The 25567-nt window shown below is 44.0% G+C and overlaps 1 protein-coding gene across 6 annotated transcripts in view; it reads right to left on the reverse strand.

Moving 5' to 3' along the window:
* Positions 1–9790: 9790 nt before the first annotated feature.
* The window catches only part of RSF1 (remodeling and spacing factor 1), a 66535-nt gene continuing 50758 nt past the window's right edge, over positions 9791–25567 (reverse strand). For all 6 annotated transcript variants that reach the window (XM_074572330.1, XM_074572335.1, XM_074572333.1 and 3 more), the window contains 7 exons: positions 25455–25509; positions 24057–24166; positions 20972–21039; positions 18775–18982; positions 16555–16778; positions 13117–13308; positions 9791–10656 (listed from right to left, as the gene is read on the reverse strand). In XM_074572330.1, coding sequence (XP_074428431.1) covers positions 10082–10656; positions 13117–13308; positions 16555–16778; positions 18775–18982; positions 20972–21039; positions 24057–24166; positions 25455–25509 — 1432 coding nt within the window. In that variant the 3' untranslated portion in view covers positions 9791–10081. The remainder of the gene's footprint in view (positions 10657–13116; positions 13309–16554; positions 16779–18774; positions 18983–20971; positions 21040–24056; positions 24167–25454; positions 25510–25567) is intronic.

Raw genomic sequence — 25567 nt, forward strand, 5'->3', positions numbered from 1 at the left:
CATTTCTGCAGAAGGTTTCTCTTCTGGCACGTGCTACTGCGGTGAGAAACAGGGATTATACCAGTACAGTGTGGGTAAACAAGTGGTAACATTCAGTCTGCACCAGTGGAGTGTGTCACTGTCAGGGGATACTCCTGATTGATAACTCCATCAGCGAGGCAGTGCCGCTGCAGACCTCTCTTCTCCCTGACTTTTCAGGTTGGCACATGCTCCTGCCATAGCCACGTACTCACCAAGAGCCCGTGCAGATGTTACCTTGTCATGGGTCTCAGTCTTCCCTTTCATCAGTTTGAATTTACTTTTATGGAGTCATTTACCTACCTGTGCGCAAACCCAGGTTCTCACAAACACAAACCGATAATCAACAGAATTAGGTCTCCATCTTTCCCTTCTCTGGACTTTCCTAGTTAACAGTCATTGATAGCAAAGAGCCAAAGCAACACCTTTTGGGAAAAGAAAACGTGTGAAGAAACCAGGGGCAACAAGAACATAACGTGGTTCCATTAGGCTGAGCTTTCTAAAATGTTTTGGAAAGCTTCTCAGCCACACCAATCCATTTTGGGTTCTAATTATGCAAATAATTATTCATACAAATAACCACCTTAACCGAAATCAAAGCAACTTCCAAGATTAAGCGATATTTAAACACTGCTGAAATAGCTTGAAAAAACCATCAGAGGCAATAGGAGATGAGGAAGTTTCTTGACGACCTTCAAGTTTGCCATGCCAAACAAGTGCACACCTGGAAACAAAAATCTACGATTCCTCTGTGAATGCAGATCAGACTGTGGCAGCTGCTGGGAAAAGAGAAATACATGTAAGCACTCCCTCACCACACTTAGTGGTTATAAACCAATATTCGTGCTCGTGTCCATCCCCTAACACGGCTGTCCATGCCAGCCATGGAGACCCCTCACAATCTCTGTAGTTAACTGGAAATCACACGACAACTCCTTTAGATTGTTTCAAATTGAGATTTCTGAATGAAGTGTAATTAAGCCACTGCAGCGGAGCAATAGAATCATAGAATTGTTAGGGTTGGAAGGGACCTTAAAGGTCATCTAGTTCCAATCCCCCTGCCCTGGGCAGGGACGCCTCCCACTAGATCAGTTGCTCAGAGCCCCGTCCGACCTGGCCTTAAAAACTTCCAGGGATGGGGCTTCCACCACCTCTCTGGGCAACCTGTTCCAGTGTCTCACCACCCTCATGGTGAAGAACTTTCTCCTAACATCCAGTCTGAATCGACCCATCTCTAGTTTTAACCCATTCCCTCTAGTGAGAGGGAATACAGAGTTGGTTTCTCCTCCTGCACACAAATGCGAGTCTTTCTTGTGTCACGTAGTGCTCTTCCACAAGAAGACAGGAAAAAAGCTGGTTTAAACCCAGGCTGGGAAGATGGTTTTGAGGCCAAAGCATTAGGGAGGAGGAGAAATCTGCATCTTCCCCGTTTACAAGATCCAGATACTTCATACCCCAGTACTGAGTCTAGAATCTAACAGAAGGTCATGGTGGGTAGGCAGACATTTCCTGTCAGTTCACCAACAAAACACAATGGTGCTATTTGAAAGCTTTTTTCCTCAGCTTTAAGAGCTTTAAAAAGTAACAGTCCCCACACCAACGCCTGAATGTTGGATGTCCAAGAGTGATTTAGTCAACCAGAGCTGTGTTTAGAGGCAATAGGGAGAAGCAGGTGCCTTCACAGGGTTAAGAGTCATCTTAGGACACAAGGTAAGACGCACCGCTCCCGGAAGACTCTGTCTCTCCACTGACTGCAGGGCACTGCCTGCTCTAAGGTGGCCAGTTCAGACTTATAAACACCCAGAGTCCATCAAAAATGCAAATGTTAAATTTTGGCTCTTCATTCGGAGCAGGAGGATGGTTTTCACAGCGATTTCTCATCGCTACAGGAACACGCAGTAGCTTGACTATGACCACAGACACATTCAAAGAAAAAAAGATTGACGGGCCTCAGTGATTCACACGGAGGGAAATCACCCTTTGCTTTGATTCACTTCCCTCTCCCTGCCTTTTTCCTGCTAAAAGTCCTGAAGCATCGCGGGTGGCCATTGCTGTAGCCACATGTCAGAACATCTACATCTTCAGTGCTTCTCTGCAGGCTTCCGTCTAGTGGTTTTACACATCTCGGCCTAAATAAATGAACCTAGCTCCTCGCATTAGCACCACGGATGTGTGCTGGAACAGCCCAGGTATGGTGCCGGCTGCGAGTATGACCCTTGCACACAAACACGGGTAACAAATGAGGCACGTTTTCTCCCCGCCTGTAAGAACTCACCACTAATTCCACAATCACACGACTCCCAACAGCAAACGAAACGGATGCTGTAGCATAAGGCAAGCACCGAGCCCTGTTCAAGCCACTGGTTTTTGTCGAGTGACTGCAACATCGCTATGAAATTAGATATGAAAAACAATGTAGAAGATGATAGAAAATTACCACAACTGCAAAAATAATTCCATCAGGTCTTCCCCGCTGTCAGCCAGAGCTGGTGAAAGAAAGAAAAACTCTGTCAGTTGAGCTGCTGTAACAAAATCGGCATAAACCGTGGAGTTCTCCGTGCCCGTGGCAGGCAGCGTCACCATCGCAGGCTGGAACGATACGCGGCGGTCAATGCTCCGCTTATTTTAAAAGTAAAAAAGAAACCTCTCCTGTATGTGCACACGTCGCGACCATTAAAAAAGCCCTCGTTTCTTCAATACACATTATACTTGGTACATCAAGTTATTTCAATTTTTTTATTATGACAATTTACATGTCATATTTATATGAAAGAAATGACAGTAGATATTATAACAAAAACATTATGAAAGAAAAGTTACACAATTAGGCCTACAAGCTATAAAATGGCTTCAGGCCCAGCTTATACACAAAGAGTTCTGACCAGATGTAGTGAGAGACAACGCTGAACAATTCATTAACAAAAATATTGGCACCAGCCTTAACTTTTTTTTTTTTTTTACTTCATTTACAAGGAATACAGTATTTAAACAGTTGCGTACTGCAAATCTAAAAACGTTAGCTGTTAATAAACTGCAGTTAACCCTTTGAGCACTGAGGCCGCCATGACTTCCATTTAAGAAAAGTTTTTAACGCGTCGTGTTTTACATGCACGTGGTATTACTGGTGTGCGTGGGGGGGGAAAGACAGTGAAAGCACCACCCGATTTATGTGCAACAAGAATAACACTTCCAGTTTTTTCAACGTTATCCCCCCCCCCGCCCTCCCCCTCACACACACAGTGTGTGTCCCCTCAGTCCCTTCCCTTTGATATTGTAGCAAGTCGTGATTGAAGAGAGATTGAAAAACCAAAGTTCCGGACTCGAGAAACGCAAGGGTTAAACTCTACAGAAAGAGCTCGGCTTGTGGAACTTGACCAAAGAAAACAAAAACCGAGGCCGACTGTGAATGGGATCGTTTTTAAGGAACTCAAGGCTTCTTTGCAAACATACAAACAGCACACAGGAGCAAGACAAAACTGTATTTCGTGTAAGCGTATCTTCAACTTTAAGAGACCTATCTGGCAGGTTGGATCTAATTCTCACAGGATACCGGAGGATAACCGTTCTGCGAGCAAGTAAGGTGTTCTGTGTTACCTGGGAGAAGGAATATGCCCGATGTCCGTCTCATAAAGAGGATCCGTGCCTATGTGAGAACCGTCGGGCATACCGAGAATGGTGACGTTACGCTTTTGAGTCGGCCACGTGCCGTCTCCTGCCTGCCGTAGGAGGGCTGTGAAACACAGGTAGGAACTAGCAACCGCCTTGGCGCTAACAACAACAACTCATTTTAATGCGAGTTAGGGGGAGGAGTACCATTTTAATGAATATAGCATAAGATACTGTACAAGATTTTAGAGTCCATATAACGAGTATGAGATGTCAAACTAAACAAAGCGAACAGTTTTATGATTTGATTTCCTTTTCTACCATTAACTTGAGTAGCAGATTAGTATCTATTAAGGATTTTTAACTGCTCTAACTAACAAACGGTGCACTGGTAACTAGCCCTATCGTATGCTTTAGTAGAAGGACTTTATCCCCGTAGAATCATTTAAGTCAAGTTCTGACCGACTAATCTAGGTACTGCTAATCGGTTTAGTTGTGTGGGACATCGTAAGAGGAATAAACAAAGCAAACTGTGCGGACTCCAACCGATGCCCCCAGAGGCCAACTTTGTCATAATACTCTAGGGACAGATCCGAATTTTCTCCACATAGCACTGATGGAACATTACTGATTCCCTCAAGGAAAGAGACCTCAAATAGATTTGCCTGTTGCTTTGAAGGTCAGGATGAGAAAAGGAGGGCATCAGGATGATTCCCCGAAACGGAGAGACATTCCATTGGAAATACAGTCTTTAAAGGGCGAGTCAGAAGTCGGATTTAGGCCTGCCCAAGACCTGTCTTGCAAATGGCATGGGTTTGCATACACATCTTTTCCGTTCCACTTCCCTCCATCCATTCCCCGTCTCCTGCTGTCGTTTGGAAGAGCATTCAAACAGCAGGAGAAAGCGACTCTGTCTGCACCCGGGGAACCAGTGAGACTGACTATACACAAAGTGCTGCAAAGTGCACAAAGTAAACCAACTGAGCGAACGGAGCCACTCCATCGTTCAGTCCTCCTTAGTAACCTTTGGGGTTATAAGTAGCAATAGTAGATATATTCGCAGACACGCGTGCCTTCATTAAGCACGTGTCCCCTCTCCTGCTCCTCAGCTCAGGTGCGGGGTGCCAGCATTTACAAAATGATAGTCAAAAACCCAAGTTGTAGGACTTCCGTTTAATTGCAGTTAAATCTGAAGCCTTTACACCGTGTATTCAATTATAAAAACGTCTCATCTACTTTAGAGTGTTCTATTCTTTCCCCCAGAACCTGTACACAATCATCATTTTTTTTTTTTTTTTTTTTTTTTTTTAAGTGTCATACTAAGCAATATACATCTTTTGCAATATACAAAATAAGTTAAATTACTCTGAAGCGTTGGGACAATCAATTCCCAAGCACACGTTTTTGCTGTTTGGAACTACCCCGGTTAGTTACACCTAAGCTAAAATAAGAGCTTGGTCAGCGGTGCGCGTTTTCAGAAGTGACTAGTAATCTTCGATACCTCCTGGGTTTTCAGAAATAGTTTTCAATTGACAAACATTTCTGAAGCCAGAGCTCTCCGCTAGGCCTCAGAGTAGCAGGTTTAGGTCTCTAAAGCACAGACAGAATTTTTCTTACATCAGTATATACTGGGAAAAAAAAATAAGGATCGTTTCTGTTGGATTTATTTTCTCTCTTCCAACATTTTAAGTGAGATATAGTCCCCGCCACAACTGTTAGGGAAGGGGAAGAAGAAAAACAAGACTACCAGGAAATGTGGGCTTCATCCTGCAAATCCTTATTTCAGACAATATCCTAAATGCTTCTAGAGAAGTTACTTCAGGAATTGCAGAATTGTGCTCTTTCACATAAATTGTTAAGAGTTTCCCCCACCATATTCAACACACAACCAACTGTTTTGGTTGAAGATATCTGACCTTCTTTATATATTGATATATTCATATATTTAAAGATTTTATATACCCAGTGAATTGGAAGCATACGTCAAATGTAAACACACATGTAGGGTGTGCGCTGCACATTATATCCATGTTACAAGCCTGCGAATAGTAGTCACTGCACATGTACCCAAACCAATTTTCAAGGCCTACGTATCACCATTTTGAACTAGACGACACAAATCTCTTCGTCAGACCAGTTCCGGGGGCTAGCATTACTGCCACGATTTATTTAAATTGCTGTGTACAAAGTGAATTAAAAAAAACACAGGTGCCATAAAAATTCCTCGTTTCATTTTTATAAAAGAAGTCTGCGAAAATACCTAATTTGAAACAATTATTTGAAAGTTTAGACCAGGCCTTCCTATTGACGAGTATTGAAAACCAAGGCATAAGCGCCTGAAAACAGAGGTATAAAATGGACACCCTGACGATAAACTATTAAAATTAATCAACAGTTGAAGCATCTGGGTAACAATGTAGTTCAAATGATGGATGCAAAGACAAATCAGAACAAGTGTACCGCTACTATACAATTTTTCTTTCGTGAACATACTTTTTTTGTTCCTCCCGTGAGGTTCTTTGAGTCAGGTCTGTCACCAAGAGTTCAGACACAGCGATCGGGAAACAGAAGCGAACAGAAAACAAGTCCAACTAAGTCATAAGCTCCCGCTACACGACGAGGAACTGAGACACTTTAATCCAAAGAAATCTTGAAGGCGACGTACTTCAAAAATGAGCAATTTAGAAAAAAGCGTCTCGGTTTCTCTCAAGTGCTGTTAAAACAGAGCAATCTTTTCATTACGAAAAAATCAGGAAGATGGGGTAATTTTACAATGTAATTCAACATGTACGAAGTCAAACTGTCAAAAAGTTGATTGTTCAGGACGGATCTTCCACCAGATTTCAACACTAAGGGTTTTTTTTGGTACTTTGGTGGTGTCATTTTCCGTTTTGAAATCAAGAATATGCTCGGGTTTAGAAGATTGGATAACTAGAAGAGTGTGGTGAAACCGAGTTCTTAATTCGACCACCCTTCTGGTTAGATTAACACATCGCACTCGTTAATTCCAGAGCGGACCTACTGGGCCTTTCGTGTCGTGGACAGTCACACGAGCTGCACGCAGGAAAGCAAACAGCCATCCTTTATCTTCCCTCCGCTTGATTTACAGGTTCTTCCCCTCACCAACGCTACCTACACCGCACAGAGGAATCAATTCACTTTCTTCCCAATCAGTTACACTCTGAAGAGTTTGCAGTTAGAAAAGACAAAGCTTTCAGCGACAACCTGTGTGGAACGAACAAGAGTTTGTTGAATAAATGCCCTGTACGTTCAGCCAACAGCTGCTTGTTCTTTACTGTTAAATCCACTACGTTAAGAAATTCCCTGGCCAGCTTTACTCCGTTTCTTCTATGGTTTGAGCTTCCCGTTCACCCAAAGCCACACTGAAAGACATTGAACTTCTGAGCTCCTGATGAGGACAGAAGAGCACAAGATTGTGAGGACACCAAAGCACCCAGAGGACGTTCCCACTCTGGAATCCCGTACACGTACTAGAACACGTAGCATGAACTCCGTGCGGCACAGTCAGCTGGCCTCACGTCAGAAAATGGCATCTTTCCAACCGGGAGACTGCACGTTTCCCACCAAGCAGGAAGCCTCAGAAAGGAGAGAAATACGAGGTTGAAAACGTTACGACTTTCTAGGGCACTTTTTGCAGTTTTTTACTTGCACAACATTCCCAGGGGTCTGCGGGGGAACTCTGATCCTGGGGGATGAGGCTGTCTCGGATACCAAAGGTGTTTTCTTAGAAGACAGAAAAGTTGTTTTTGAAAAGTGACCTACAGAAAGTAAAACCTGCTAACAACTTGTCATTCCGCATTTTTAAAACGCGATGCTCCTGATGTAAGCTTCAACGCTCCAATTCTGCTTCCTGGTCTTTTCTGCTTTGACATCATTCCCTGCGTCAGTACTCAGTTTTTTCCCGGTTGGTATATTCCGTATCGTAACCCTTTTGTATTTTCCTACATTCACAATTACTTGCCCACTAAATATTTAACATTTGGGGTTGACTCTACAAGCAAGAACGTTTGCTACAGCACTGATCAGATGCTACAAGTCTCCATCAGGCAGCGGAAAAGATTATGGCACCTGCCAAAACAGATGAGAAACCATCGGCTGCACAGCGTGGCCGCACGCGACTCAGACCGCTTGCACTGCAAATATGAAAAACGCTCAGCAGTTATTAACATTGAAAAGTGGAAGCTGCATATTCCTGCTTGGTTCCAAACACGAGTGTATCAGAAAGGCAGAAGCGCTGCATTTCTGCATCACCTAGGCAAAGAAAAACACCGTAGTAGCTTAAAATGCGACACATGCTTTTTAAGCACTCGTTCTAAACTTCTGCATCTTTTCGCTACACTGTTTTAATAGCTGCTCAGGAAAACTGTTAATCGTTAACATCGCTAAGGTGGAAAACTATTTAATCTTTAATGGAATTTAATTCTCATTTAGAAAGAGAGCGATTTCTCATTGTTTTGAATCACAAGGTTCCTTAGCAGAGCAGCTAATGAGCGAGTTCCATCTTTTTGCGCCTGTGCTGATTCTGGGTCGGTAGCAGGATACGTGCACTGCTACGGAGTCACGGAGTGGTTCCGATAGAACTCGTGGAGAAAGAGGTGGGGAAAGAAAAACAAGACTTTCAAGGCCAGAAGGTAGGTAATTTTTGGATCTAGGTTTCCTAGAGAGGTATTTAGTAAAGGCCTAATGCCGGTTTTATTACAAGAAAACAGAAGTGCTTAATGACTGACTAGTAAATACAATATAATGGAAGGGAATCGGGTGGGGCAGGAAAGGAGAACTCACTCCTCGGTGGCAGCAGCAGTTTTGGTGCATCCATTGCCGGCAATGGACATTAACACCAGTCAAAAATCCAAATCTCAGAGCAAAAGGATTAATAGATGTGACCTTTTTGGATTTCAGTGCTTGGCAGATCTGTTTGAGCTGTCCGTGAGCTACAACACGTACAAATGCTACAGCCTGCATCTGAATTCAGAGCACAGAGAAAACTGAATGCTACCCAAAACAAATTTCAGCTCTGCTTTTTATGTGCCCCATATGATTGGGTTTTTTGTCTTTTGTCATCCTTTTTTTTTTTTTTTTTTTCCTTGAAGAAAAGCACATATCACTTCATGCCTACTCAAAAGTTGATGAGATGTCTTGGAGTCAAGCGTTTTCTCTCAGGAATACTGCCTTCTTGAAATCAGTTGGTCACATGACAATTATTAAAATGTATTTTAAGAAAATTCTAATGGCCAAAGGCCAACACTACATTCAAAACCTGCTAATACATCCAGGCGGATAAGTAAAATCAAAACAAAAAACACACACAAACCCCAAACAGAAAACCTCCAAAAGGAAAACTGTTCCATTTGTTTACTTCAATTTGAAGTAGATATTAAGGACATGAATGGACCAGTCACGGTTTATTTGAAAATCCCTCAATCCTCTGATGCACTGTCATTCTGTGGTCAATGCCGTTTGTACAAAGGTATTTCGTTCAGAATGCTCCAACAGATGGTGAAACTCGAGTGGCCGGGCAGCTACCGCAGGGTCCTTTTGTCTGTAAAAGTTTTGCAGCACGTCAAGATGCCAGCCAACCTACAGAGTAACGTCACTTCCGGACGTCCTCCCCCTAGACACTGTGCCTCGAAGACCATCCGATGACCTGTGCATGAGATAGCTTTAGAAATTCATGGCTAGCGTGTTTCGACTGTCAAAAACTTCATTACAGTACACTTTACTGTACAAACACTTTAAAGGATGTTTATTAGGAAAGTCTGCAAGTCATAATGGATAGTAGAGTTCTTGTTTATGGTACCTTCTTGGCCTCTAATAATTCTCTTTGCCTCCAGTATTAAAATCAAACTGCTTCCATGAAGGTGATTACTAAAATGAGCTATGGTATGTTAACCTACAACTCACAAAATGCAACAGTACAGACATTAATTTTCTTTTTAACTGTCTGTTAAGTTGTAATCTAAGTTGTGAACATTTAAATATAATATATATCTCATATGAAAAAGCTAAAGCACAAGTGCTTCTGCACACCCCCCCCACCCCCAACCCCTTGAGCCAAACCCACCCCAGTTCCGGTTTGGGCCCTGACCGATTTGGAATGCTTTCTTAGGCCACCCATTTCCACAAATTTGTATGCACTCAGGAAATATAAAGTCAAAAATATACAAATCTCTTGTTGTTATAAGGTTTTTGTGAGTGAAATTACCCAGGACCATGGACTTGGAAGGAGAAGGGGAGGGGTAAGAGAGGGAATTTACAGCAATTCATCTTCAAAGTTCAAAACTGGTCACTTCACAGAAAGACTGCAGGACTGGTGAAATTCTTGCTTCTAAAAAGTGATACTGTAGTGGAGAATTTTCTAGGAAAAATAAAACAGCTTTTAATAACTGGCCCGCTGGTATGAGCTACCGTGGAATAAATTAGCACAAAAATGGAAGTCTTATAACTGTTCACTGTTACAGACGTAATCAACAAGGTCAGTCACTCTCAAAAGTTCATCTTCATCTTCCTCCGGCCCTACGGCTTCCTGCCCGCTCCCCGTCCCGTTGGGCGCCAAGCTGGCGCTGGCTGTGCTGTCCTTGGGGGCCTGGGTCTTCTCACTTGGCTTCCCAATCAAGTTCTCAATGGTTTTACCTGGGCTCTGTCCGTTGGTGGAAGGCAAGTCCACCAGGCTGTAGTCCAAAGGGCTCTCTACTTTCCCTACGTTATCAAAGTCATCTTCGTCATCGCTTTCTATCCGGTAGCAGTGCTTCTTGGTGTTGTCTTGGGGAGCTTGCGGTGCTGGCAGCTTATTTGCAGGAGCGGGGTTTTCCGCGTCGTCGTTAGCATTTTCGCAGTTATCTTCGTCGTCTGTTTCGATTCGATTCAGCCGTTTGCGGACGGGCCTCCCTTCGTCTTCCTCATCCTCTCCTTCTTCCTCAGAGTAGTCGTCTGTACTTCGCCGACGTTTTCGAATCAATCGCTTTGACTCCTTTGTGGATTCATCATCTTCCGAGTTCTTAGATGTGTAGCTCTCTGGAATAAGCAGCAGACTTAAAGCCATTAGCAAATTTGCATGCAACCAAAACAATTACACTTTTATATTTTTCACCTTCCACACTCATTAAAAAGCCATCTCTCTCTCTCTCACCACACACGTTTCCCTCTCCATCCCCAGGTTCCCCAACCATGTCAAAACACTTACATTCTTTTTACTTTTTAAATAAACTGCTCAAGTAGCAAAGACCAACCATTTGTTGACGTTCTGTTTCCAGCCTGAGGATTACCAGAGGCTTTGGAGGCAGGTGTATTCCCCCCCCCCCCCCCGAAGTGAAAACTGCGTGCTGGGAATAACGCAGAACTGTATCCCTCGTCTCACAGCGCCTTCCTTACACCCTTCCAGAAACTGAGATCCCAAATAATGGCTGCACTATCATAAAAAGATATATAGAGAGATATATATAAACACACACACACCTGTGCTATAGCCCCGCCACCCCAAATTGGATACAACTTCTTCCAAAGCATAGGAACGCTGCCTAAATGTCCCTTAAAGTTTTGCTGCCCTTTAATGGGAGGCCTTTTTTTTGGCAAACTGGAATATTGCCTGTGCACTGGCAGCCTCTACGCTGACCCTCGACGGCTTAGGTGAGAAAAGACGGAGTCTGAAAAATCCAATGGCAAACGCCATTTGCCACCTCCTTGTGATTTCCTTTAGAAAGGCACGTGAATTGTCATTTTAAAAGGTATCATTTAATGTAGGTTCACGTTGACAGAGACTCTGTCAGAATTCCTGTGTTCTCAACATAATTCCATTCCCAGTAACACTGTTACATACGTTATAACACACCGCGGGAACTGTGGGAGAGTGCTGCAAAGGTACTAAATGGTGCGGATTTTAATATGCAAAAAAAACCAGTACCAAAAATAGCTGAGGAAACGGGATTTCATGGAGAAAAGACACTGTCAATCAGGCACTGTTTGAAGTCACCAGTGCAGGCAGCAAAAAACCTCAGGCACCACACAGCAGGTTCTCAGCACGGAGCCTCGTTGCACTTCTGCGAACAGGCTGTACTGAAGTATGAGATCAAGTTTTCAACATACTATATGGTTGCATTAATTACTTTGAATCAGAGAATGGTTTGGGCTGGAAGGGACCTTAAAGACCATCCAGTTCCAACCCCCTGCCCTGGGCAGGGACACCTCCCACCAGACCAGGTTGCTCCAAGCCCCGGCCAACCTGGCCTTGAACCCCTCCAGGGATGGGGCAGCCACAGCTTCTCTGGGCAACCTGGGCCAGGGGCTCACCACCCTCACAGCCAAGAATTTCTGCCTGAGATCTCAGCTCAATCTCCCCTCTTTCAGTTTGAAGCCATTACCCCTCATCCTAACACTACATGTGCTTCTAAAAAGTCCCCCTTCAGAGACTCCTGTAGGCCCCCTTCCGATACTGGAAAGCTGCTGTATATAAGGTCTCCGTGGAGCCTTCTCTCCTCCAGACTGAACCCCCCCCAACTCTCTCAGCCCGTCCTCCCAGCAGAGGGGCTCCAGCCCTCCCAGCATCTCCGGGGCCTCCTCTGGCCCCGCTCCAACAGCTCCGTGTCTCTCCTGTGCTGAGGCCCCAGAGCTGGAGGCAGCACTGCAGGGGGGTCTCCCCCGAGCAGAGCAGAGGGGCAGAATCCCCCCCCTCGCCCCGCTGCCCACGCTGCTGGGGGCGTTTCTGGGCTGGCAGCGCACATTGCTGGCTCAGGTTGAGCTTCTCACCCAACTAACACTTGTTTCCCTTCATCTAAGAGGATCCTCTAACGCTCTGTAAACTCGGGTCAACACTTCCAAAACTTACCTATGAATCAGAGGCCTGTCAGGCGTGGCTGATTTTCTGAGGAGGGCTGGCATCCACTGCAACCCGCACCGCTCAGCCCCTCTGAGAGCCCCACCTAAGGTCTCATACGCTGGGCGCCCAGAAGGCAAAGCACCCAAAGTCAGCGGTCGCTTTTATAAAAGCCAATTTTACATCAAAATTCACACCACGTGGCGTGACTGACGTCACTGAGAGCAGGCTTCCTCTGTACTTATCAGAGCGCCTTCAAACAGGAGACTGAGTGAGTCTTAACCACCAGCGCAAATACAGGCAGGGCACCAGAAGTAATACTCTTTCTCTTACAAAAGAGGGTCTTTAAAGACTCTTGGGATGAAGTTTAGTGACCTCTTAGCAGAAAAGTGGTGAAACAGTTACATTAGTGCCAATTTTGGAATCCCAGCACACCGTGCCAGACACAGTAAATTCAGACCTGGAAATCAGCATTAGGGACGAGGACGACTTTAAGAAGTGACTGTCACAGTGCATCATGAAGAACCCCTGGACTGTTTCAGAAGGAAACAGTTTCTGAGAAACGCCAAGAATATTCTCCAAGATCTCTGAATTATAGACAGTTTTCTCTTCGTGCTAATGCTGACATACACCAGCTCCTGCGAACGGCGGACTGTTTATTTTACCTTCACTATCTGAAGTGGAGAGCCTGCGTTTATGAACTCTTCTTAACTCCTTCCCATACCGGACACTCTTCTGTGAGCCATCACTTTCTGAATCTTCCTTATAATTAACTTGTCTCTTCTGATTCCGTCTTGATCTTCTCCTCCTAGTTTCCAGGTAATCGTCATCGCTGTAATCTGTGTAATCACCACTCTCTGTACAGAAGAAAACAGTGACGTCCATTATTCCATTAAACCAAAACTGCACAATTTAGATAAGCTTTAGACCAGCACCAGTAAAATCATGTGCTCTTCCAGCACAGGAGAGTCTCAACCATCATGCCGCGTTGCCCTGACCCGTTCCAGACTCATGCGTATGCTCCCCCATTCATCACCTGTGTAGAATTCCTGGATTTTAAAATCTTCTCACGCTTTTCCCGTCTCCCTCAACTCCTCCAGAAGAAGGTTTCCTTCCAGTGTTTTTGTTCCCTCAGCTCTACTGGTGCCAAAGATGCCTCCTCTACGATCCCTTGTTGATTGGGGATCAACAATCTGTTGATCTGTTTGTCTACAAACCCCTTTGTTGAAACAGCCTTACTGAACTGGAGTTGATGATGCACGTTACCACTGACACTGGAAAATCCTTTCTGTTTTTAAAATTTAAATAAATTGTACTCTATTTGAACATTTTTACGACGAGGCAGATGAAAAACTACCAACAAGATGATGCTCCAGGTAAGATCGGAGTTATAGAATTTAAATTAGCAACAAAAATCACACTCACTTGATTGTAAGTTTGCTTAAAACAGAAACTGTATAGAAAAAAAAAAACAACTTACCACCGTTCATAGTTCTTCCTGCACCAGCTAGTGGCTTAAAGAGTTACATTTATTTACATCAGCTGAAAATAGCCTCGAATCAACTTTAGCTGCTTTTTCACTGAGCTGTGCCAGAACAATTATCCCAAGACACATTTCTATACGGGTCCCACACTGTTCCTAAGTTAGTGATTGACACGAGTCGCAGATGAAAGGGGCATCCTCTTTACTTCCTAAAAGTATTAGAGAAAGGATCCGAGCAAGTCAACGAGAACAACCACCTTCAGAAAGGAACTCCACCTCTGGAGACTGAAAACAAAGTCACTTTGTTTGTACCTTATTTCCTTAGCTCAAAATAGGGTTAAAGCAGGATCCTGAGGAACAATAACGGGGCAAAAGAGAGAAACACGTAAGACTACACTCTTCGATATGTATGGAACGATACTGGAATCAGCTCATTTTATCACAGATGTGTGTCCACCAAGAAACAAACAGTTGCTCCTGTGCGTTACACAACAGATGAGCAATCTCTGTAGACTTCTGCCGTTATCTTCATTGACAACAGCTTACGATTAGTGCGATGATGCATTCAGGACAGGGAGACGGCGACTATTTTAAGTGCATATAGCTGCCTTCGTCTCTCCAGGCATGAACCCTCCCCTTTCAGAAACCAGTACTTCAAAGCAACTTACTCCAACGTGTTCATCATCTATATTCTAGAGAGACAGATAAAACACTGGAAAGGTAACGCACTGCAATAATTTAACACTCCAGTGTACTTAGTACTTTAAATTCACAATAAAAATAAGTAAAAATAAGTGCTTATATATCACAGAATCACAGAAACTTCAGAGTTGGAAGTGACCTCTAGAGATCATCTAGTCCCACTCCCCTGCTGAAGCAGGACTGCCCAGAGCACATCCCTCAGGGCTGCATCCAGGCGAGTCTTGAAAGTCTCCAGAGAAGGGGACTCCACACCCTCCCTGGGCAGCCTGTTCCAGGGCTCTCTCACCCTCACCGTAAAGAAGTTTTTCCGTATATTTGAACGGAACTTCCTATGTTCCAGCTTGTGCCCGTTGCCCCTCGTCCTGTCACTGGGAACCAATGAAAAGAGCCTGGCACCATCCTCCTTCAACCCACCCTTTAGATACTCGTATGCCGTAATAAGGTCCCCCCTCAGCCTTCTCTTCTCCAGACTAAAGAGTCCCAGCTCTCTCAGCCTTTCCTCATAAGGGAGATGCTCCAGTCCCTCAATCATCTTGGTTGCCCTACGCTGGACTCACTCCAGTAGTTCCCTGTCCCTCTTGAACTGGGGAGCCCAAAACTGGATGCAGTATTCCAGTTGTGGCCTCACCAGTGCAGAGTAGAGGGGGAGAATGACCTCCTTCGACCTACTGGCCACAGTCTTCCCTATGCAGCCCAGGATTCCACTGGCCTTTTTGGCAACAAGGGCACATTGTTGGCTCACGGATAATTTACTGTCTACCAGGACCCCCAGATCTTTCTCCTCAGAACTACTTCCCAGCAGGTCCACCCCTAACCTATACTGGTGCTTAGCATTCTTCCTCCCCAGGTGGAGGACCGTGCACTTGCTTTTGTTGAACCTCATTAGGTTCTTCTCTGCCCAGCTCTCCAGCCTGTCCAGGTCACGCTGGATGGCAGCACGGCCCTCCGGAGTGTCAGCCACCCCTCCCAGTTTGGTATCATCAGCGAACTTGCTGAGGATACACTCTGTCCCATCATCCAAGTCATTAATGAATATACTGAACAAAACTGGACCGAGTATTGACCCCTGGGGGACACCACTGGTTACAGGCCTCCAACTAGACTCTGTGCCGCTGATCACAACCCTCTGAGTTCTGTCACATAGCCAGCTCTCGATCCACCTCACCGTCACCTCATCTAGCCCATATCTGGCCATATCTGGCCCCTTCTAGGACTGGGTCTCAAATGAAGCAGAAACGAGGACAGTATTCAGAGGAAGACGCTAATCACGAAAAGGTTTAAGTATTGCAGAGGTACTATTCTCTCACACTTCAAACCGTGCTAACAGAAAACGGACTGGCTGAAGGAGAGGTAGAATAAAGTGAATTATTCGGTTCTCCTGTGATGCAGGAGTCTTCAGTTATTAAGGATCAAAAAGGATAATTGTAGCAAGGAGAGAGTCAAGGTGTTATCGCTTGCTTTCAAGCCTGCCAGAGAACACAGAATGCTGTACAACTGAAGGGACCTTCTTCCATAAAACGTCAGGGAAAATGTCTCTTTCAGAAGCTTTTTCAAAGGTAATCGGAAAGTCTTCAAGTAGCTATAAAGAAATGAATTTTTGCCTCCATCCTCTCTCTTCCCTGCAACCACGGACGAAACAGGAAGGTACAGGGTAGCTGAAACTATCTACAGAAGTGGATATTTAAAACATAGCACAAACATTAATTTGAACACATCATTACTTAAAATGCCCAGAACCTAGTACTCAACACCAGTTTCCTGCAGAATATTCACAGCAGAACAAGTAGCAAACTGCCTTTACAAGCAAAGATGACATCTGATTTGACCAAAGCAAGCAAACAAGTGAGTGTCGGTCGTGACATGAAACAGACTTCCCCAGTACAGAGTATTTAATGTATCGAAGACATCTTACACTCACCAGATTCTCTGCTTGAATTGTCCTCAGAATCTTCATCTTCGTCATCTTCAGAATATTTTTTCTTGACTGTTTTCCTTCGTAACCGCCTGCTTTGCCTCATGGGCCTGGAGAGGTGTCTCCTGGAGATGCGGGCACAGAACTCGGAATCGCTGTCTTCGTTTGACGGTGGGTCATCTTCGCTTTCATCCAGATTTTCCTCTGATATAACAAACTCATCCTGCGATCTGTTCAACGAGAGACCCACAGGCAACAGAGATGGATATCGGAAACAAAGGACTGCAACATTTTACAAGCGATATATGCACAATAAGTATTGTCTTACACAGAAAAAAGCACAAATCTTACAGTAATAATGCAGAGCAAAGATCCAGAGAGAGCAAGCTGCCATCCCTGACGTTAGGTTTCAGTTGTACACTTGGGACAGAGCTTTACAGTGCCGTACACAGCAGATGGATATAATCCCCCCCCTCTGCATGCCCTGCTGAGGCCGCATCTGGAGCACTGGGTCCAGTCCTGGGCTCCCCGGTTCAAGAAGGAGAGGGAACTGCTGGAGAGGGGACAGCAAAGGGCTACCAAGAGGATGAGGGGACTGGAACACCTCTCTTATGAAGAAAGACTGAGGGATTTGGGTCTTTTCACTCTGGAAAAAAGACGACTGAGGGGGGATCTTATCAACGCTTAGAAATACTGAAAGGGTGGGTGTCAGGAGGATGGGGCCAGGCTCTTTTCAGTGGTGCTCGGGGACAGGACAAGAGGTAACGGGCACAAACGTGAACATAGGAAGTGCCACCTCAACATGAGGAGGAACTTCTTTACTTTGATAGGTTCTGACATAGGACAGATTCTGGAGCATTCATAAAGTACACTGCAATGGAACATCTGCACAGCAATAACTATGGATGAGCCTCCCCTGTGGAGGGGAAAGTAACACCCACCACGTTCTGGCAGAGATGAGCTGCCCTTCACGAACCCAGCACCATCCTACGCAATTTCTGAGAGTGACAGTATCGTGTCTTAACACAAAATTGTCGCTCTCATGCAAAAGACACATCTCGCAAACTCATCCCCTTGTAACACTCCCGTCGTGTCAAAAGGGAGCCAATGCTTTTTTAAAAGCCATTGAGCGCTGAAGGTACACGGTCACTTGCATTTGTCCGCCAGTTGATTGTAAATTCCTCTATAACATCCAGAAGGCATTCATTCAGCAGAGGCTGGAGTTGAAAAATGCATGAGCACACTTTAACAGATCAATGCGCTATTAATTCTGGGAGATTTCCGCAAGCTACGCTCATTGATTGGAAATTTCCAGCACATTTAGCTCAGCTATTCAGGGCGTCACTGAAATGGCCTCAGCATGGTCACAGGTGAAAAGCAAAGCTCAAAATTTGTTTCTATGTTGTATAGATTATCCATACACTTAGGCAATTGACTCAGCGACTGGTGTAAAGCTTTAAACGCTGATGGTAAAGAGCTTAGACCTCACGTTCCGTTATGTTTCTTCACTGAGGCATAAAGGACGTCTAAAATTATTATTAAATTTTTTAACGTTAGGAATTCCCCAGACCAAACGATGAGAAATTCCGTGGAAAGAGAGTTTCAGTTAGCCAGAGCAATACTCATTTAGCATTTAAAGCTTCACGCGACGCGTATTTGTTTTCTACACAATAAACCACTCCTTCGGCTGTTTTCAAACGCTACCTCCTAGAGAGCAGAAATCAAGAATTCATTTCAGAACCCGCATGTCGAGTTCTGTATGCTCTAAATGGGGACATTTTACTCTTCCAATTTCTAAATGACAATCAGGCCCATCAAAAATTGCACAAAATAGGACAAAAGGGAACAACCAGCCTCATTTTAGCTCCATCTTTGTTAGGGATTTCTGCTAGACACTCACGTCGGTCAGAGAACCGAGCCCCTCTGGCTCCATCACTAACATAATGGTGTTTAGAACCCCGCGGTGTGGCCTCAAACATACCAGTAACATTTTCACAACACGTTTTGCTTAAAATACAGATTGGATGATTTCAGCGCATGGACCCGGAGCGCAGTTTTTTCCAGTACAATGACGTTTCCCCCGGGCCGGCAGGACTTTTGCTGGCCCCGCGCAGTGATGTCCCCGCACTGGGCACATGCTCCTAACGATCGTTTCAGGGGCACTGCAGGGTCACAGAAGCCCGTAGCGGTCTGTGACTCGTGGTGGAAGTTCAATTGCAGACCTACCCATCGCTGATCTTGAATTCATCCTCGCTCTCCTCTTCATCCAGATTACTGTCACTGTCCAAGTCGTTTAGTCGCCGTCGTTTCTTGCGTCGTGCTGCAGCAGCCCTTTGTGGTCGCTTGTTTTCTTTCCTTTCTTCCTCCAGGATTGTGGAAATGTCTTTTCCACGGTGACCTGTGATATTAGACATGTCTTTGCCTCTGCCGATGCCTGAATTCAGTGACAGAAAAGGGAAAAAAGAGCAAGTTTATTTTTCGTTTAACTTTATACACATCTTTCTTCCGTGCCTCTCTAGCTTCAGTTTATTTTCTGTAACGCAGAATATTTTTTGTCATGCAAGACTCTCTCTGGAGTCATTCCCGACATCCCCCACTCCTAGCTGTGGTCACTTCGAAATACATGTGGTCCATGGAGAAGACAGTGGATAAGTGTCAACCCCAACCCACACTATCACCAACGCCAGTGCCTTGTGAGTAGGGCAGATATCAGAAAACACACTACACACCCACAGACACCCAATTTTCAGGTTGTCTGCGTAGATGCACCGAGCTGCTGGAAGCTGGTGTCTTCACGGAGGTGCCAAAAGCCAAACAACTGAGGGAGAATCCTCTTGGTGGCCGGTCACCAGTGGTGTCCCTCAGGGCTCAGTTTTGGGGACAGTTTTGTTTAATATCTTTACCAATGATCTGGAGGAGGGCATTGAGTGCACCCTCAGTAAGTTTGCAGATGACACCAAACTAGGTGGGAGTGTTGATCTGCTTGAGGGTAGGAAGGCTCTACAGAGGGACCTGGACAGGCTGGATGGATGGGCCAAGGCCAACTGTATGAGGTTTAATAAGGCCAAGTGCCAGGTCCTGCATTTCGGTCACAACAACCCCAAGCAACGCTACGGGCTTGGGGCAGAGTGGCTGGAAAGCTGCCCAGCAGAAAAGGACCTGGGGGTGCTGGTGGACGGCCAGCTTAACATGAGCCAGCAGTGTGCCCAGGTGGCCAAGAAGGCCAACAGCCTTCTGGCTTGTATCACGAATAGCATGGCCAGCAGGAGCAGGGAAGTGATGGTGCCTCTGTACTCGGCACTGGTGAGGCCTCACCTCGAGTGCTGTGTTCAGTTCTGGGCCCCTCTGTACAAGAGGGACATTGAGGTGCTGGAGCATGTCCAGAGGAGAGCTACCAGGCTGGTGAGGGGTCTGGAGACCAGGTCATATGAGGCGAGGCTGAGGGAGCTGGGCATGTGTAGCTTGGAGAAGAGGAGGCTGCGGGGAGACCTCATTGCCCTCTACAACTCCCTGAAAGGAGGTTGGAGAGAGGTGGGTGTTGGCCTCTTCTCCCAGGTGAATAATGACAGGACCAGAGGAAATGGTCTGAAGCTGCGTCAGGGGAGGTTCAGATTATACATTAGGAAGAATTCCTTTACTGCAAGAGTGGTCAGGCACTGGAACAGCCTGCCCAGGGAGGGGGTTGAGTCACCGTCCCTAGAGGTGTTTAAGAAACATCTAGATGTGGCACTTCAGGGCATGCTCTAGTGGCAGAGATTGTAGGTTGTTTGGTTGGACTCGATGATCTCAAAGGTCCTTTCCAACCATGAAGATTCTATGATTCTATGAGAACATTTCGTGGCAGTTGTCTCCAGGCAAGTTAAGGTGATGCAGAAGCACAAACCCACCTACATCCCTCAGATACTGCTGAAGATCTCTCCTTTGGTCCCTATGTTGCCTTAACAGGCAACAAAGAACATAATCTCACTTTATTCACGTACAACTGAGAAGTGCTGATGGATCTGCATTAATATTTTTAGGACAACTTTGTAGACCCGGTCTTTAAGGGTCCAACTGTGGACCAATTTATAAGCCAAATTTTTACAGGGGACAAATGTCAACAGCGCTAGCTGCCATTCCAATCTCAAACGCAAAACTTAGTAAATTAATTAATTTTAAGAGTTTTCTTGTCATGCTTATTCATTGCATTTGTATATCAAAATACATACAAGCGGAATTTAACTATCACGACCAAATACTTATTTTGGCAGCCTGGGATGGCCATTAAATTATTTAGTTTGATTCCGAAAATACCACAGTAAAAACCGTAAACTACAAAGTTTAAGGCAGAAGATTATATTTGTTGCCTCTCATATCAAAATAAATTTGGTCTCAATCTTCTTATCACCATCGCAATGAAAAACAAGTAACAGCAGAAACGTACCTCCTCCATCAGCCTCCTTGATATCATCTTCAATTGCCTCATCAATTGCCTCATCGAATTCATCAAACCTAAAAGTAACAGCTTTCATTTACCACTTTGAAGCCAACCCGGATTAAATTATATTATGAAAACATACCTCAAAATATAAAACTGCTCTAAGAAATCACACTGCACAGACAATGGGCTGGATATATAATAAAATACCAGATAATGGGTCGGATTGATAATAAAATAGCCATTTTTTAAAAGGTGCGTTTCTTATTTCTACTCGCTGGCAGATTATTTATCGTCGCCTGGCTGCCTTACTATTGATTTATGGGAATAGAAACCCACTTTCCTTTTACATGACATAGCACTGCATTTAACAATATATAATTTGCAAGTTCTTTAAGATGGTTTCGGTGGCGTTTTTCACACAAAGTATTAGTCATTTTTTCCACCCCTTTTATTAGGTGACATACACACTACCAATCTGCAAAACAGACTTTCAGGAAAGCACCTATTAAAGTCAAATTATTCACCCTGTCTAATTTTTACTTGAAAACTTATTTCAGATAGCTTCTTCCTCCTCTTCTAGCTCATGGGAATTATACTTTATGGATCTGCAACATCCTAAACTGAACAGATAAAACATACTGCACGCAGTAGAGACAAATATACATATACACGGATAACTATAATGTCATGTCACATAACAAACGCAAAATATTTGAGTATGTTTGTTCTGTGTCAGCTTTTATAAAACTGCTGAAGTCTCTACACACTGAACTCATTTAAAGGGAGCAGCAATTGGAGGAAAAAGGATCCAGCCCTTTTACGCCAATGACTTCAGTTTGTTTCTTCAGTTATGAATTCCAACCCCGTAAGAAAGGATTGTTACCTGTATCACCAAATAGATCCCTTGAGACGTAACATGCAAAAGTACAAATTTTATTAACTATATAGGAAAGACATTTTATCTAGATGCAAGTTTTTCTTCTTCGCCTTTTTAAAAAATCAGTTTTTTTGGTATTATTTTAGATACAAACAACTAACAATTGGACAATACGTTCATTAAAGATTCAGTTTCTCAGCCACGAAAGAAAGATTACAGTTATATTTATCTTGGTCCTCCACAGTAACCTCCAGCAGAACAAGAACAGATCTAACTCCGCATTCCGCTAGTAAGGATAAAACACTTCCTCCTTTAAAAATGAGGTGATGGATTTCTGGTCTCCTTATATTCCTGAAGAAAAACCGCACGCCGGGTTCAAGGCAGCTCTACACAGCATGGAAGTAACTCAAATTATTCCATCAATAAGATCAGTTCCACGTTACTCAAACGCTATTGTCCCTCCACACCGCTAAAAAAAAAAACAACCCTCTTTAAAATGTGAGAAATGACTTAACGCTTTCAAATCGCCGCTAACAAATAACCTGAGCTCAAACAGGGGCTGGCAACTGCTTGTCCCTTAGGTGTAACGGAACAGAATTCCTTCTGCTGCTGCTTTATTCGTAACGCAGATTTCCGCTAACCTGCTCACGGGAGGACTCAGCAGACGACTCGGGTGATACGAAGGGATTACAGATCCTTAGAGAACCGGAATGCTACACGACGCACATCTGTCTGTACGCGGAATAAAGCATTTAGCATTTATTCCCCCCCCGCCGAAGGAAAGCATACACAACTCTCAGTGACACCAGCGGGACTTCACTGCGGACATATACATTTGAAGTGACAGATTGACAGCTGTAATATTTTCACCGGCTCAAAGTTATGCGTGTGACGGAGTCTGTAAGAAAGACTCTGTCATTTTGTATCAGGAGACCGATTTTTTTCCAGAACAACATTATATGAAATGTTATTTCCAATAAAAATTATTGTCTTTGCACAACATGTGTCCTGCTGAAGTCGTGCCAGATAGCCTACGGGCAAGGGTTTTTTTTCCTCCTGGTCAGATGCTGCCTGACCTGTCATGAACATAACAGCAAATCTATATAATCTTGCCTGGGGCATACTGTTCCTTACAGAAATACTTAATTTCCCGAAGAAGCAACAGCATTTTCATTAGCGTGACTTCTGCTGTTAATTTAAAAAGTCACCGAAAATCAACGGCTAAGCAAGGTCAGACTGAGTTTTCTGAACGGGCTGGAAAATTCAGCGTATACAAACACCGTGCCTCCCCTCAAGAGCAAAACCAGACTGACCATGAGTTTAATCACGGTTATTGTTGGAAGATTTTCAGAGTTGTAATGTTCTAATTTTTCATGATAAACGTCTACATAGAGCAAGTACAGGAAAGGTAATACTTTTTTTTTTTTTTTTTTTTTTATATTCCTAATGCAGCTGGGACAAAAACCCTACAAGCTCTCAGGAAACCACATTCTTCCCTAATTCCCAAAGGCAGCCTGCTTGCCTGGTGGACCGCAGAGGGTACGGAGCATCTCAAGGTATCATTTAGAAAATAGTTTATAAAACATCTTAGTAATACACTGAGAACAAAAGATAATATTAAGATCACGCTGAATTTTGGAAACTTTAGTGACCTGTTCTACTTTCAGAACGCACAGAGCCTAAATATCTTGGAATTTTAATCTACTAATTGCATTTTTTTTATCACAGTTTCTTTAAAGAGTTACAGACCAGTTTTAGACGTACTGTCTCATAATTGAGTATTGTATTGAGAATGTATAATTGCGTTTTAAGTTTCATGCTCATTTCATGTAAAGAAGCCGTAAGGTGGGGGGGGAAGAGAGGGAGGAACGTAAGGCCTTTAGACACAAGCGTAAGTCTCCCTTTCATCAGAAAGCAGAGGCGTGATTCGCCTGCTTGAACTTACCTCCAGAAACTGCAGTAACACCAAAACCTTCTCCGGTATTCCTCAACAAAGCACCACATACATTTCATTTTTGTAAGGCATCATCCCTTCATTATACCACCTAATTTGCTTTGATAACCACAACGCATAACCAGCATTCAGAGGGAAGAACAAAGCTCGGCCTCTCTTTTAAATATAAAAACGTTCACGAGAAGTGGCGGGTCGCTTGAGAAAGAAAGCGACAGTATGACTTTTTCTTTTACGAGGTGTTTAAACAAGCTGCTGACCTGTAGCTTATGCACTTTCGGGTTCTGGTAGACCTCCTTTCAAGCAGCTTTGATTTTGGCTTTTTGGAATCTTTCTTCTTTTCTTCCTGACCTTCAGGTATTTCTGGCTCCTGGTCACATAAGACAGAAGTGTCAAAAAGCTTCATCTGCCCCCTCCCTCCACGCTCATTATGGCTGAGCTCATGATACCGATACCCTCCAGGAAGCTCAAATGCCCAACACAACACATTTTGCCTTCTAATATAATGACTTGTTGCAGCAGAGTTGACGTGAACACTTGCACTTATCGCCCTTACTGGCTAGAAAAGCTCACAAATACAGAGTTTAAGGGTTCAGGCTGTTGCATCATCGTGTTTATCACCACCGAGATGATGGTGATAACCCCAGGACTATTAAATGCAGCAGCTGAACAAATTGCCTAGCACCTCTATATACTGAGCACGGGGACACCTTTACGTGGTGCAGTTTCAATGAAGTTCCACGCAGGTTAATTTTATGATATTTCTACCCAGTTATTAATTTAACAAAAAAAAAAAAAAAAAAAAATATCTGCCCCCAGGCTGAATTTTTCGAATATTTGCTCCCAGCCATAGACTTTTTTGCAAGTTTAAATCTGTTATCGTTTTCCTGTTATCCAGAGACAGGGGGAGAAAGCTGGCTTTATTACAGTCAGTTAGAGCGGAAAGTCTACGTTTAAAACAAACAAAAGCTTCATTTCAAACTCTCATGCAAGGAACAGATTATACAATTGCAGACGAAGGCATTTGGCTAAGACTTCAAGAGAATCACTTTAAAGTGTATTTAAGAAGTGAGAAGAGGCTGTTCTCCGCACGAAAAAAAACATTTTCCTCTTCTGTAAAGGGAAGCCATATAAAAGCATCTGTTAATAAAACACTAAATGTTTATAGCTTTTAACCACATGTGACTTCAATATACATTTGTCGGAGGCAAATGTTACACTTCTAACAGATACTACGTATTCCCTACGTACTCCCATAGGCCAGAAACATTTGTTTGCATCAGTTCCAAAGGAAAGCTACGACAGTTAGCTCGGACCTAGAGAACTATACAGCCGACACCAGACTTAAATAAACAAACTACAGAACGGTAAAGGACTGCGCTCGAAACCCAGGTGCAATGGGTAGGGAGGCAATTCTGCAATCCGTCGCTGGCAGAGGACTCTGGCACCCGGTGGCTCTAATAAAGACAATAAAGCTCCCCTGGTTTCTCTGCCAAATTCACTCCCAGACTAAAACGAAAGGTCTAGAATTATTTCTGACCTGCATATAGATTGATTTTTTCTTTCCAAGATGCTACTAGCACTTCTAACGTACCACTGAGAAACTTCTTGCCCGAGAAGTTTGGAAAAGAAAACAATAATACAACACGGTAACTTACCTGAGGTGGAATGATGTTCTCAATACTGATACCCACATACACCAATCGCTCTTTTCTTTAGGAGAGAAAAAATGAAAATAAGTTTACAGAAAGACTGCAGACTTCTAAAATAA

The sequence above is a fragment of the Larus michahellis genome, chromosome 1, assembly GCF_964199755.1.
Source record: "Larus michahellis chromosome 1, bLarMic1.1, whole genome shotgun sequence".
Taxonomy (NCBI): Eukaryota; Metazoa; Chordata; class Aves; order Charadriiformes; family Laridae; genus Larus; species Larus michahellis.